The sequence below is a fragment of the Cardiocondyla obscurior genome, linkage group LG03 (genome assembly GCF_019399895.1).
Source record: "Cardiocondyla obscurior isolate alpha-2009 linkage group LG03, Cobs3.1, whole genome shotgun sequence".
NCBI lineage: Eukaryota > Metazoa > Arthropoda > Insecta > Hymenoptera > Formicidae > Cardiocondyla > Cardiocondyla obscurior.
Genome location: NC_091866.1, coordinates 2,886,079 through 2,901,964, shown reverse-complemented (window position 1 = coordinate 2,901,964; position 15,886 = coordinate 2,886,079). Strand labels below are relative to the sequence as shown.

Below are 15,886 nucleotides of genomic sequence, written 5' to 3'. Positions count from 1 at the left end.
AAAAAAAAAAAAGATCGTATTACAAGGTAAAATAACAGGAGTCGTGTGTCACTTTCAGGCGTTATTTTATTAAGAGCTAATTGTTTCAACTTTTTGAAAACGTTATCTATCACGTAATCACATGTTCACCTTTATCATTTTTTTTTTTTAATAAATAAAAATAACTGCACGTTAATCTGACAGGTAAATTTGCTAGGAAATTGAAAAAATTAGCTCTAAACCGCAAGAGACTTTGCGCGCGATGTATATTTCATGAATGAAAAAGAATATCGTGTTATTTACCGCGCGATATGATTTACAAAGACACCTCTTTAAATTTTTGCCGGAAATAACGCAACGCATATCTTCTAGGGAAGTACGCAAAGCTCCTTAGAAACTTTTTAAGGAAACATCGAATTTCTTATTCAATCCCGAGTCGTTCTTCCGTTCGACTATGCTCTACGTTCCGTCGTACGAAAAGATTGCGCCGAAACCAAGTGCGCTGAAAATTCAAACAAATTCAGATAGTTTGCGTTACAATTGATCTATTCAGATTGGCCATGTGCGTTACACTTTTTCCTCCTTTCTTCTCCATACATTTTTTATCTTAGATATTTAAATATAAAATATCTGTAAATATATATGTATATGTGATTGTAAAATTAACAACTTTACTTACCGAATCTTAATACTTGAACATCGCTGACGATGACTTGGCCGACATTGTCTCGCGATTCTGGTGCACGTGTATTGAGCGCCTTCAAAACACGGCCGTCATCTGTGTGCAACAAGTAAATCTCGTTAATCTCACAGAAATATAAATTATCCTTATTTTACAAGCATCACATACATACTATTTATTATAATAATTACATCACTATTTATTATAATAATTACATCGTTATTATAGATAATAAGTGATTATTATCATATTAATGAAACAATGTGTAATTACATATAAATATAATAATTAATACGTTATTATAATTAATTGTACCTGTTCCGATGTACAGGATATCGTAAGCTTTACCATCCAATGCCTTCACTTGAGAATCTACGGCAACTTTGGTAAATCTATAACTGCAAAACGGTCAAGTTTGTCAATTAAACAAATATTTAGCTATTAATAGTAATTAAGTAAGAATAAATAAATGTTTTCTTCGATTAGGGATATCGACAAAATTAGTAACTAAAAAACGTTGCATTAAAATGCATTTAGGTGAAAATATCACGCGCGTAAGACAATAAAAGTATTAACAAAAATGTGCCGCATTAATCGATCGGTGGCCACTCACTTGAAGCTGGTCTTAGTTATCACAGGCAACGAAAAGTAGGACTGCACCGCGTCGTCCATGAGAGGATGCGCTTTGACGAAGTTGACAGTGGCGTCGGGAAGTGTTCTGGAGTCGTTGACGCAAGCACCGGGCCTGGGTTTGGGCACCTTGTCAGGCAGCACTCGCAGCCAGTTGCTGTCAATGTCTTTTTGCTCTTTGAAAGCACCTTGGAAGACCTCGAGAATGTTGTCCATGGAAAAGGCGCAGATGGCCGAGCCGCCGATCGAGTTCACTGGGGTGGTAAACACCCCGTACACCAGACGTGCTGATCTTCCTGCGTACCGGCCGTCCGTGACATCGCTCGTCGACTCTAAGGAACAAAGAAGATGTTACCAAAGGTAAGAAATAATTTTGTTTCACATATTTTTATATTGACGACTCTGATAAGGAGTGCAGCGACCGAAAGCTGATAAATATTTTTTTTTTTTTCCAACAACCCAATTTTGGTTGTCCAATTAAAGTAGATAATATTATTTGCAATTTGCAAATTGAAATTCATGAATATCGATTGAAGAAATTGCACACATATTGAACACCGGTGATTTAATAATATTTAATTTCACGTTATTTATTTCGTTCTTTTTCGGTTCTATTTTCGCAGCTCGGGCGAACATGTTCTTCTCACAATTATCACGTTAATTGAAGAATATAATTAAAAAATTTAAGTCAAGGAACTTTTAGGTTTTTGGCAACAGTTCCACCTGTTATCGAGTCTTTTTCCGGGTTTCTAAAATTGAGTTTAAAAATGCGCTCAGGTACGCAACGGCATTAATAAACACGTCTCGCCATTAGTCCTATCTCAGTTCTGCAATTAGATACAAAGTTCGAACAATCAGAGAGGCGGCCGTGATTCGCGGCGTCTCTAAGACACCTGGAGACACGCCAACTTTGCGAAGCCAACGTCGGGATTTCAATTCGATATGCGCGGCGACAATATTCTACGAGAATAGAGCACTCCTCTCGTTCATTCTCCATTCCTGCCGGTCCTAAACGCGATAGTGCACGGCTATTGTGCTTCGCACTCGAGATTAGTCCATTTCGCTGTGCGATAGATAGACCAGAGTGACTTATCCGATTGCGCTGTACGTGTCGAATGGACGGGAAATCTGAAAACCGACAGGCACAGCAAAAAAAAAAAATGTATTATACGAATTTAAAAAAAAAAAAAAAAAACACATATTTTACAAATTTGCGAATGTTTCGGTAAAAAAATTATTTTTAAATTTGTTGCTGTACAGACACGAAATGCCCTGCTTTTTGTGTAATAACGCGTTTCTGATATTTATATTTGAAAATGGCAATTTCTTCTTTTGTGAAACATTGCGCGCAAATATTAGAAATGCAACTAATACCGTAGTACAATAGTCATGTACAATATTTGTCTTTATAAGCGACGTCACGGGTCTTTCCACTTTGCGCAAATATTAAAAATAAATATTGAGAGTATTATGCATATAACATTTATGTGAGCTGCGTAAGAAAGCAGTTTTTCGGAATATATATCTTTAACTTCGAATAGTCGATGTTTGAATTGCGTATTATTCTGGTATTTGACAAAATAAAAATTTAACTAAAATAAACATATCGAAATAAAATATTTTAAAGAACGTTTTTTTTCGAAGAGAAACTCAAAGTGTATCAGAAAGTTCATAACATGTGTTTTTATAAGAAATTAACGTCGTCAATATTTTTATAAATATAAAAAAAAAAAAGAAGAGTATTTTTTGACGTAATTTTATTCTTTTCAGAGCCATTTTGCATATAAAAGCAAAGTTACTCTGCATATTAAGAGATAAAGTCAATAGTTTCTCAGATACTTTATATTTTATTCCGAAAAATTTTGTTGTAAAAATATATAATGTTTCATAAAATATTCATCTTTTGGCGACTGCGTTTTAATATTTTATGCACAGGGTAACGAGATACATCTACTTATATAAAAAAATTTATATTTTAATATAATTACATAATAAACATCTCGCGTTAAATGACAGAGCCGATGGGCATGTATGTGAACCGCATAAAATATTAAATAGGACTCGAATCATTCTGTCTCCGGGAACAACTTTTAAAGTCCTTAAAATTGCATTTTCCCTCTCGCAGTATTTTGCAGAATGTAAAGGTATATCGAGCGGAAATCTCGGAGAAAAATTGAAAAAGTAGACGGGGCGGGAACGGTGCAAGCGCTAAGTGGGAACCAACGCGGCGCGGAATCGAAGAGGCTCTTTTACGAGGACCTTTTAGGAGCACGCGAAAGAGCCCTCGTTCAAAACCGCCCAGGCGTAGTCACGATCGAAGCCGCGAAAGGACCTCGCATATGCATACTCACGTATTTCGTTGAAATAGAAGGGGTACTCGCCCGGCACCGAGCAGTTGAGTCTCGCTTTCAGGAAGCTCGTCCATCTGTCGCTAAACGCGTGCGGCCCGCCCTTATCGTGCTGACAGACTCTGGCAACCCGTGAGTAGACCGACTGTAACGAAAATCACTTGTAAGGCGATCGATTCGTATTTCACGCTGTTCTATTCGCGTAACTTCAACAATTAAAATCATTTTTATTTCCAATGTTTGCAATAAATATCCTGAAACGTTTATTTAAATTTTTCTTGAAGGGAATTAAACGCAAGTGCAAGAGTTAGCAAAATTTATTCGTTGGATTAAAAATTGTCTAGTAGAAATATCATAATCTCTTACCTTTCCGCAGTTCATGTATTCCACAGCGGTTTCACGGTAAAAGAAGAATACATAATCCTGATACGCGAACGAACTGACGAAATTGGGACCTAAAATAACGAGATTGCATCAGGTTTGATCATTGAAATTCCACAGAAGGTTGTACGTATTTTGCAGCATAATTCTTTACTTCGTTATTCATTCGGTAATAAAAATCTGATTATTTCGTTTGTTAACAACGAATTTCGTCCAGATTAAAATAACTTCTGTACTTCTCAATCCACATAATCATATATTTAAATTAAAATAATTTGTAGCACAATTTTTCGTAATCGTGCATTATTATGTATTATTCGTATTACACGTTCAATATTTATATTAAATAAATAATCTTCGAAATTATTCATTCACGACAACCAATTATAAACCTCGCGCAGAATAAAAGATTATTAATGAATTTCAATGTAATCCTTTTGTAATTATATAACTGCAACAGCTGAATAATATAAAATTACGAGTCGAGCAATCGCGTCGGCGATTCCGACTTTAAGGACCAATTTTCAGGACTCACCGTTCAGCTGATTGAGATCCGAGCGTTCGGTGCGAATCTTCTCCCTGTGAATCAACGGTTCGCCGCCGGAGAAGTCACCCACCGTCGCGGTGTATAACTGTCCCTCTGAAACATGCATAAACGTTTCCGTCAGTCAGTCGCACCTTCCGCATTTGCAAGCTAAACGAGCACCATCAGGTCGATGGTTGTACGGCGGCTCTCAGGGTTAATTCGTCCTCCTACTAACGCGTCTCTCGGAAATTGCCCGTTGAATTTACGTAGTCTATTCGCAGGGCTCGAGTGTGTGCACGCACCGAGGATAACGTTCCACAGTGTGATCTGAACTTTCGCCTCTCCGGTATCGAAATCCTTGAAGGGCGAAAGGACAGCCGTGCAACCCCTGAACGTCATATTCCGAGGAGTCTACGCGAACGATTATTATACCGAGCCCACGTTCGCCAATTATTCTCCGTGAATTCGCGATTTTCCCCGTATTAATTTCGTCCCGACGTATAGCTGCATCAGCACGTAATTTATTTATACCACACTATTTGCTCCTTCATTGAAATTTCTCTATTATAATATGAGAAAATAATAGATGCAGTATCGTGTGAACAAAGTAAGTTCCGTAAGGCAATTTAAACGCAAAAGGCTCTAGCTTAGAGAGAGGTAGATAGCGTAATAATATTAATGTTAAAACTGGAGAACATACATTTTAGAAGGACATACATAATTAACAAAGAGTGCTAGGAACCTAAGTTTCTGTTAATATTGTGCCGGGACGAAAGAAAATTTTGTCAGAAAATACTTGGCAAATGGAGCTGAGAATAAAAACATATATGTTAAAAATAATTTTTTAGCACTTTTTAAATATATTGTTTTAATTTTAATGACTATTTTCGAACAAGTACAGAGTAAAAAAAAAAAAAAAAAAAAAAAAAAATGAGAATCAATTTTTACGCAGGCTCCTGTCTTCGTATTAGCATAAACGAGAGGATTAAGCGTTCGAAAGCTGATATTCGCACGCAATTTTGAAGTGGCGTTGTAAAACCGATTCCACGGCGAAGGGCTTATTTTCCGCGGATGTGGAACGGCTCGGAATAACTTTACATAGTTCCCGAGCACATTTCTTTCTTCAAGGTATGGATTTAACTGTCTCTTATTCCCGCTGTCATTTTCAAAATCATAAATTCCCTTCTGCAGTTTCGCGGAAAGAGCTTCGATGTTTACGATCTCTCCGCGATATGTCTTGCGAAACAAGAACAACGGGAGCAATAGATTTGCAAAATTTTCCAGATTGAGATAACAACGGCGGAATTTCACTGCATGGAAATAAAGTTAAATCTTTTCAACGAGTAATTGCGAGTAGATATCGATAGTTTGCTAAGCGTAATTTAATTGCGATAAATTGATGCCGTTTAAATGTTTATGCAACAGTAAATCTGCTCGATTTCTGCCGTCAATCTCTACTATAATATTGTACTCGGCAGATCTGCTCGATTTCTACCACCGATATGCTTTCGTGTTATGTCTGCAGGCTCGCCAGCAGCGTAATGCGGATGCAATTGATGTCAATCTGTTGTAATATACTGCTACAAAGTGCTAGTATATTGTTATCGTTTTGATTACCTACTGGAGCACGTAATAGATAATAAGTAAATAAAAATATCCGGGAGCTAAATTATTAATTAAACCTATATACATTTTTATACTCTATAAAAATGGAATCGTTATTAATTTATTATTATTAAATTATTATTAGTATTAAATCATATAAAATGAACGATATTTTAATTCAGTGATAACAAAATTAAAAATTGTAGCGTATGTAATTATCCGAAGTATCCCATAAAATTTAATTTTTAACAATATATACAATAAAACTTCCTGCGAAGTTTTCCTGCCATCGCAATAACTAAATTCCGACTTAAGAAAAAAAAAAAAAAAACCCCTTATACTTAAACACACATACCTACCCACGCGATTGTGTGCCAATAAATCCTCCGATTTGCCGAGGAATTTTTATTTAAAGAAAAGCTCGTCATCCCCGAGAATAATCCTGTGCGCGGGCAATTTTTCTCAGTGTCGCGGGCAATCGGTCGCGAAATCCCGGAAAAATCCATGGATTCTGATCGGCGTACGTGTTCGTACAGAGTACATAATGCGCGGGTATACACAACGCGGGGATCCGCGACTACATTTCCTCTTGTATTCCCCCGTAAAGGAGATCCTCGAAGGATTCGCCGGGCGCGCGCGGGTTCCTCGTGGGGCTGCCATATTTCACGTTCAAAAAGCACGATGGGATTTGAGGCCGGCCAACGTATGCGCGCGATAAGTGTATATAGCGGCCGGATGGCCATATATAACGGGGCCGAGGTAGACGTTAGACTTAGGGGATGAACGTGCCCGTTGCAGGCTACAAATCTACGGTGAGCCCGTGCCGCGGTGCCGAAGCTCGCGAATATCGCGCGCCACGCGCGTAATACCTGCGGGAAAGAGGCTTGGGATACGCGCGTGAGAAAGAGAGAGAGAGAGAGAGAGTAGCCCCCGCAGCATCCCCTTCGCATCCCGCGCGCAAGACACGTACCGAGATCTAGGGCTGCGTACGCGCTGTACTTAGGGGTGATTTAATGCACCGTTGCGTCGGCGACGCGACGCATTACGCTGGTACCCACCCGCCGTCTCCGCGAAAACTTGACGAAAGTTTCGGCAGGTAGGTACGGGCCACCGCTGAAAGCGGAATACGAAACAGCGCCGGTAACAAGGCGTGATGCATTGCGACACGGAAACGCGGAGGACTCCCGTTTTGCACTAAGCGGTTTTGAATAATGACACGTTTTTCAACGAGCTTCAATATTGGAGCGGCCCCGTTTTTTGAACAAAGCGGGCGTTATGAGAATGTAGTTAATGCGATTTATTGCCTGAAAAGTGGCAATTTTACCGTGAAAACGATTGGAAAGGAATTTAAAATTGATATTAATTAAAATAATTTTTTTCTAGAATTTATATAAATTTTATATGGTTGTAAATAACAGTAAAAAAAAAAAAAAAAACAAAATCAAGATAAAAATAGAGGGATTCTTTTCCACGGCGTCTTATAAGGAATGGCGAGTTTCATTTTTAATATCCACGGATTTCGCTTTATTAATTATATATTTAAATAAATAAAAATGAATGAGCTAAAGCACTCTCGAGTGAGTAACGTTGTAATTATAAAAACCACGGTCGGACGGACATTGATTGCGGCTACTAGGCGAGCGTTCGCGCAGATCTGGCTTTACGAAAATAAATGTTAAGGGTTTCGCTGTCTGAGAATAAAGCCCCTGAAAGGATTTCGTAAGATGACGAAATTCCTCAACGCGCAAGAAAGAGCGGGTATCTCGCTCGAAGTGGAAGCAATATAAGCACGTGCAGTGTCAGTACAAAGAAGCTATTGGTAAAGCTAAGAGACGAAATTTTCAGCGAAGACCTTTCGAAAACGGCAGGGTTCTTTCAGATCACCCGAAAATCAACGGATACGATGATAGAGCGCATTCTATTTCCCACAGGAGAATATATATCCCCCCAAAAAGAATACCCCGAGATGTTTTACGAGTCGCATTTTAGATTCGGTAAACTCAATTCGCGGAGGAGGTTCACGGAATTCGTGAGGGACCGCGTATCGTAATTAAATTCAAACGGCTCGAGTGAGGTTATGAAAGTAGAGCAAAAAGCGCGTCGAGTGTGCGAGAAAAAAAAAGTACCGTGAAGCTTCGATACTTAGTAAAAAAAAATATATAAAATACCAGGTATCACTTACGAAGCAGGCTCTTTACTTCTCCTTCCTTCGTGTGCGATGTAATATTCGGGAAAATATTCGAGAGACGTAAATTCTTTTACAGCGCGTTTAACCGCGAACGGACGAGAGACGGCGACGAGAAGACGTGGGGTGGGGGGTAAGCGGAAGTTAGGCGATAGCCACGTGCGTTCCCCAACTCTTCCTTCGCCGGCGGTCGAGCATAGAGCGCGCGGTCAGGAGACGTTCCGTTCGCACCGGAAATGATACGTATGTGCAATGGTAGGAAGAAGTATATCCGGTGTTGGGACGTCGGCGAATGCTCTGTGCACGGAGAGGACTCGTGAAAAGTGTCCGTTCCTTCAAAGTAAGTACTGTCCCTAATTACGCGTTATTAATTATATTACGTGTCTCCGTCTATATCTACTTCGATGTGTCGAATAGAAAAACTTACAGACTTACACGAGGTCACTTTAATTTAATCGCTTTAATCCGTGTCGTTGTCAATCGTCGAAGTTTCACGTAATTAATTTTCTTTTCTATTAACATTAGATTCGTAAAAGTCTGCGTTCGTTTATGCGTGGTGTGTACACCGGATTTAATGTTGAAATAATATTCCGGTAGCAGTTCGTTTAATACGTTCCTCGAGACGGCCGTCGATCGAACGAACGAAATTTAATGCACGAGAGAGACAAGGATAGCGGCCGAGTAGTGCAAGCGGATAATCCGCGGCGTGACCTACACTACGCTGTGGTCCACTTCGCCGTGAGGATTCAAGGACATCGCACGCAAAAACAGAGCTCCGGCGTGTCCCGAAAATCACGGACGTATTAGGGAAAAAAAAGCGATCAACCGCGACGCGTTTCCTGCCGCGACCGATCACCTTTATCGGAGAGCGTTACTTCTGTGTCTTCTGCGTCTCTACAGGTAATTTTTAAGACATTCATCAATCAATTATACATATAATTATACCTCTCTCTGCTGCTCCGTGATTTCCTGCTCCGCGAAATAATTAAGTCACTTGTAATATAATTTTCTAATTAAAATTACAAAGATATAAAGACCGAGTTGAATCGAGATTGAAAATAACCTGTGTTCATAAAAATTTGATGTAGACCCGCTTCGATTTATTAAGCTTTAATCGAACGAAGCGATTTTTAATTTTTATCACTACCAACCGCGTTTTTGTTGAACGCATTGCAGGGGGTGCCGTTGCCCGCCAAAAAACACAGTTGGCAGTGCAAAAAGTTAATGGCTGCTTCGTTTAACGAGGAACTTGGTGAAGCAGCAAACCGTAATCGACGAGTATCACAAGCGCATTCATCGATTGTAAGTTCGAAACATATAAATACATATAATATTCAACGCAACGATCAACATACGTAGTTTATTTTAATTCGCAAAGTGCGTAGCGCTCGAGAGAAATGCACAGAAGTCGGCGCACGGGTGGCGTACGTGATTTTCGCGTTATCGATCATTCGCGATCATGTCGTAACTTTAATATTCGCTCGCCGATAATCGAGCAAGTTGCGAGAAGCTTGGAAATGTAATTACGTGTATTCTTGTATAACGCAGCGATATGCGCGCAGCCGATCAAGAGACCCAGAGGAAGGCGAGAAAGCTGCGTACGCGACTCTCTCACGATCGACAAGATACATTTTGGTCAGCCGTGCCGAGGACGACGCGAAGCATCGAAAAATAAAAAGAACACGAAGGCGTCGGTCGATGAAATCCCTTCCACAATCAACGATCGTTGGGCGAAGATTATCAGTGAAATAAATACTTTGAACAAATATTTATGTACGAACTTATTAATTTACATTTCTCGAAATATATTAATTTATTTCTATTATATCCCGATGACATAGATACAATGTAATAAAAATACTTTTTCCGAATATTTTCAATGTCATACTAATATAAATTTTTTCTTCTGTTTAGGTGAAAATCTTGTACAAGGAAGAACACGACCCGACATTCTAAGAGAAGAAGAAAGAGACTTTCAAGAGATTCTATTTCAATGGAGCAACCTCGAGGTAAATATCTTATTTTTTTTTTATTAAATTAATATTTTTTTAAAGTGCGTGAAAATTACATTTTCATAACAGATTTTAGAAGATTGTAGAAAAGTTTAATTTAGTAAATAAATTTTATTTTAATAATAAATAAGTTTTTTTTTTCTTTAACTGTATAATTAATTAAAGACGCGTTAATAATTTTTTTTTAATTATAAAATTTGTTGACAGTCTCTACAATTAATCTTTTATTAATCTGTTACAGTATCATCGAAGCTGGCCACATGACGCTGAGGAATAATGGTTTACGTTCGTTTCCCGTCCGGACGAGAACTTCAGGATTCCGATGGCCTTGCTGAAACTCCGCCGCCACGCATCGAATTGGTGAGTCTTTACTTTTTTAATAATTGCGTTGTGAGGAATTGCATGTACCCACAACTTGTACATTATTTACTCTCGTGACTCGAAGCTAGTCAAACGAGAGAACTGATCATAGCGGAAAAGCGACAATATTAGATCTTTACGTCTCATTTTTTAAACGGATTAAACACGCTCTTCTATCGAATGTAGATTCGATCATACTTTCTCCTCCTCCCCAAAAAAAATAAAAAAAAATGAAACGCGTTTCTAAAAGACTTTATTGAAGTAAGGCATCGTTTACTTTGTCGGAGTATTGATTTACCGTTGCACTTTGGCGAACACACGACGCGCGCACGTGCCTCGTAATCAGCAAATTATAACCTACTACGTATGAAACTATAACGTTATACGTCACACGCGTAAAACATTTCCCGGACAAACGCGCGAGATACGTTCCCACCGAGCTATATCAGATTTCGACATCTTCCATTTGCGTTATACAATGTATTTCTATTAACGACCTACGTTGCAATAATCCGCGAGCTATTTAAAAAATTCTAAAACAAAATTATAAATCAGCAGATCGATAAGTAATTAGTAGCAAGTTTCGCGCTCATTCAACGCATCCCCTAATAATTCCGGAAGCAGATTTCTCTGATAATTCCCAAACAATTTCGTAACGCATGTAAAGTTCATTCATCTTTAATCCCTAACTGGGGCAGCGAGAACGTACTGCGTAACTGGAGCACACGGTTTTCATGAACCGATCTCCCTTCTCATGCTAAAGATAGCGAATGTATTAAAAATAAGTTCACTGCACGATAAAGAATTTCTCGAGTAACTTTTAAGGAAAGCGAACAGAGATATTTAAAAGAACGAAGATACATTTTTATTAGACTAATTTTTTATTAAATTTAAAAGTATTGATGATAATAAAATGAAATAAAATTAACTGTCCAAGCCAAATGCATGAAAACATTTAGAAGTGGGCATCTCTGAAGTTTCGTCGCGTACGAATTTTAATATGTCACAGTAAAAATAGGAATTATTTTTGAAAATCGTTACGATTCACAAATGTTTATCGCACTTGCTGAACCGCACGTGAATCGCGTGTATATCTCAATCGGCTCTATGCGGAATGTACGAGGACTCGTGATATTCGCGTCGGGCTCCTCGTTCTCACAAGCTACTCCACTCGTTGTAGAGCGGTCGAATCTCTCAAGTGGCACTTACTGTCGTCAAAGCCACGCGTCGCCCGTCAAATCTGGTGCGCGGTGCGGGGCGTATGTTTCAAAATGTAATAAAAATGTTCTCGACAAATATTTTCCGCGGACACTCGATTTTCGAAGCCGCGCGGAGTGGCGTGTGGATTTCACGCAAAAGTGTTTCGATAGCATTACTATCGTGCGCCGATCACGCTGCGACCGTTCTCGTTCGCAAAAAAAGAAAAAAAAGAAAAACTATTCTTTGAAATACCGTTCGAAGGTATTCCGGGCCAAATCGTGACTTAAAAACTGGACTTTTGCACGTTGCAGTTAATCAATTTTATTTCGTAGTTTGCTTGCCGTTCAAAGAAAATTAAATTTCTTGAAACAAAATACTAAATAAGCGTGCGAGTTTTTAATTTAATCTATTCAATTAGTTTGATATAATTTTAGGAGGTACTTGAATGTATTTATCGTTCGAATTAATGTAAAAAGATTAACTTACCGACAAAGACTGCCGTGCTATTGTGACGTGGATCGTAAGGACAGAGTCCCAAAGCGTCCGTGTCACTTTTCTTCACGTACGCCCCGTCCTGAAATGCGAAAAAAAAATAATTAGAAATTATTTCAATCACACTTGTGCCTATTAAATTATCATACGCGGCGATACGCAAAGTAATGCTTCTTATAAAATAATTTCCACGTAAAAAAAAAGAACCCAATTCAAACGTAATTTAGGGTCGTCGAGATAAATATTTCCCTTCGGCGTGTAGAACATTGCAATGGTAAAAAAGAAAGAAAGATTTAATGTCAGTCACGCTGTTTCTCGGAAACGTGAGATGCGAAGAGCGGCTCGAAACTTCCTATCAGGAAATTGATTTTTCTTATGCAACCCAGCTTCCTATTGAAATATTCATTTACATTTACGCGTCCCGTGCTGATGCACATCACATGTACACGTAAGTGGGAATGGGGCATTATAATAATATGATTTCGAGATATTAGCAATTAAATAACTAATTCAAATCGTAATTATGCCTCGCGCGTATCTTTTTAACTATGCCAATGAATAATTGAAACACAATGTAATTTGTCTGACTGCGCCGGCCGGACTTTTAACTGTTTGCTGAAGCGACAGGCGACGTGATAATAAAATAATTATATCAAATCAATTATGAACGCGACCTACATACTTGGCAATAAAACAATGGCGTGCGATGATTACAATTAATTAGTGATTATAATTTTTTTTTGTTTTTTGTTTTTTTTGTTTCACCGGCGTTTCTTAATTTTCAATCAAATGCATATTCGTGCGTGAAGACCGACTTTATTAGCTTTAATTTTATTTATTTTATGAATCGCTATTTCGGTACTCATTTGACGCAGATAATTTAATAATAAAATTAACGACGCGACAAACTAATCAGATTTGTAGTACAATAACATTGTCACGTTCCAATTACTCAGACGATCGGGACTGACACTCCCTTCGCGTATCGCCGCCGCAATCACAGCGTGTCTTTTGTTTAATATTATTTTCGTGTGTGTTTAATATTGATTTCGGTGCGCACGGTAAACTCCCCCGGCCCGGCGCGAAAATATCGATATTGCAATTTACCGCGAGTGTAATAATATATCTCTCTCTTTGATTGATATATCAATTTATGTTTGCGCCGCGCGCTCGTCGTGTATATTTTAAATACCATTCCCGGCCCGTGACAAACGTCACTTCGTTGCGACAGCGTTAGTTTTTATTCGTCAGCCCTGGAAAAATAAATCTAAGCCGCGTAACGACTTCGGCACGACATTGCGATTGTTCCCAACTTCGAGATAGAGTAATGGCGATGGAGTAATAGAATTATTAACGTCGCCGTATCGATACAAAAAGCCCGAAATCTCGTATTCGCCGTCCGTGCCCGTCTCCGCGCAGTATTGCGGCGCCGTGATTGAGTTTGTTCGCAACCTACGGGTTTTGCGAACAGTTCGTATCCAGAGCGAATTTGCGGTACAATAAACTGACTCGATGGAAAATTGGAAAGCGAGCGAGCGGGGCGGCCGGGGGGGGGAGGGAGGGAGTCCACACGTTGTTTCAAATCCCGTCACTTTGTCCCGTCGATCTCTAATCAGCCCCACGGTATTTGCATGAATTTATAAAAATAATTGATAAGATATTTTATTGCTTTTTGTCGCATTGTCGAAAACGCTTTTCAATCTTCGAGAAACGGCGATAGAAACGCGCCTAATGCCTCGCGTTTGCGCTATTGTATTAGAATTGTTCGCTCGAAGGGACGCGTTCGGTTGATGCGCGCGAGAATTTCGCAATTGTCCGATAAAGTTTCTGCTCGCCGCGTGTTTCAGCGTGAATGCTCATCATTGAACTGTAATGACGTCGCTTCAAATGGTTATTCATTACGAGCCGTGTTCACAGACGTAAAAAAAAAATTAAAAAAAAAAAAAAGAACATTATTGGAAAATTTGTTGGGCGCGGCGTAAGACAATTAAAAAAGTTGCGAGCGAAGCTCGGGGTAATATCTCACGTACGCGGACGGTGTCGCAACTCGTGCACGTGCGCGACAATGCATGTAAAGAAATTGAAACGCAGCGGGGCTGTTCGCAAACGGCTATTCGATGCGCTGCAGTCCGCAGCTGGGGTATTCCGAGATGCCGGGCTGAGTCTCACGTACCTTCCAGCATCCTTTATATTTCTGCCGTTCGTTTCTGCCGGGGTTCTTTTCCTTTCTCTATCGCCCTTTTTCCATCCGCTCTTCTTGCTCGCCACGTATCTTCGCTTCATCTATTCTCATCTGCCGGCAAGCAGATCGTAACGCGGCCAAGTCGCGAGTGGAAAGATCGCACGGTGACTACTCTCAATTTGTTTAATATTATTTACCGTACGTTTTGATATCGATGGTTTTAAACTCGCCGAGGTAAAGATACCACTTTTTTTTTTTTTTTTTTTTTTTTTACCGTTGAGCTTTAGTCGTCTCTTTCAGCGAGCAAACATTATTAATAGTCATTTATGAGTAGATTAATAAAGTTGATGCGTGAAGCGTTTCTTCATTCATTTTTTAATCGCTCAGAATTAAACGTACAATTATACGTGTAATAATATTTTATTTCGTGAATACGGTTGTAATATTTTATATTCCTAACGCGAGATTCTGTAGACGCTTGTTTCTGGTGCCTTAATATCAAAGTTTACTAGAATAATTCGAGGCATTGCCGTAAATTTTGCGAGAAAACAATTGCGAGGCGCTGCAGGAGACAATAACGAAGACGTAGGTGTGTTCACACTTAAGGTACGATAACAGCTTGATTTGTAGCAAGTGGGAAAATTTCATTATTAAGTTATTACATATTCTTATCAAATATTTGATATAAAATAAAGCGCTGTTATATCACATTAATATGTAGGTATTAATTACATAAAGTAGCCAATTATATAAATATACGGCTATCATAAAATAAAATAAAATAAAATAAAAAATATTAATTAAGTCAGTCTCGCTTAAATTAAAATTGTTTTTTAATAAATTGCGCTCTTTGAAAAAAATAATAGATTAATCGTCAGTTTCATTTCAAAATCTTATTATAAAACAAAAAAGTTACCAATAATAATAACGATCAATTGTTTTATTATTACTTAGAATCAATTATATCGTAATATATTGATATGTATATTAAATTATAGCTCAGCTCTGTTAATACAGACAAATACTATTAGAGATACGAATACTGGATGTGACAGGATTATTCTGCACATATGAACACGCACATAACGCGCTCTAATCTCACTCGATGGAGCTATAACAGCCCGTAAGTAGATGTAATTACAGCGTTCAATGAAATTTAATTACAAAGTAATCCCTGTGTCCTTAAAAATCTACGTTACGCCAGCTATTTTGTTCATGGCACTTTTAACATTAATTGTAACGCAATGTGCAACGCATACGCACAATAGTATTCCCTTTTTTATTTCAAAATACTCGTAAAAATT

At 38.6% G+C, this 15,886-nt stretch overlaps 1 protein-coding gene across 4 annotated transcripts in view; it reads right to left on the bottom strand.

The window, feature by feature from the left end:
- Window positions 1-15,886, bottom strand: part of LOC139101138 (semaphorin-1A) — a 182,990-nt gene that overhangs the window by 2,425 nt on the left and 164,679 nt on the right. For all 4 annotated transcript variants that reach the window (XM_070654034.1, XM_070654032.1, XM_070654033.1 and 1 more), the window contains 7 exons: window positions 12,395-12,482; window positions 4,556-4,660; window positions 4,006-4,094; window positions 3,643-3,784; window positions 1,275-1,623; window positions 977-1,059; window positions 659-757 (listed from right to left, as the gene is read on the bottom strand). In XM_070654034.1, coding sequence (XP_070510135.1) covers window positions 659-757; window positions 977-1,059; window positions 1,275-1,623; window positions 3,643-3,784; window positions 4,006-4,094; window positions 4,556-4,660; window positions 12,395-12,482 — 955 coding nt within the window. The remainder of the gene's footprint in view (window positions 1-658; window positions 758-976; window positions 1,060-1,274; window positions 1,624-3,642; window positions 3,785-4,005; window positions 4,095-4,555; window positions 4,661-12,394; window positions 12,483-15,886) is intronic.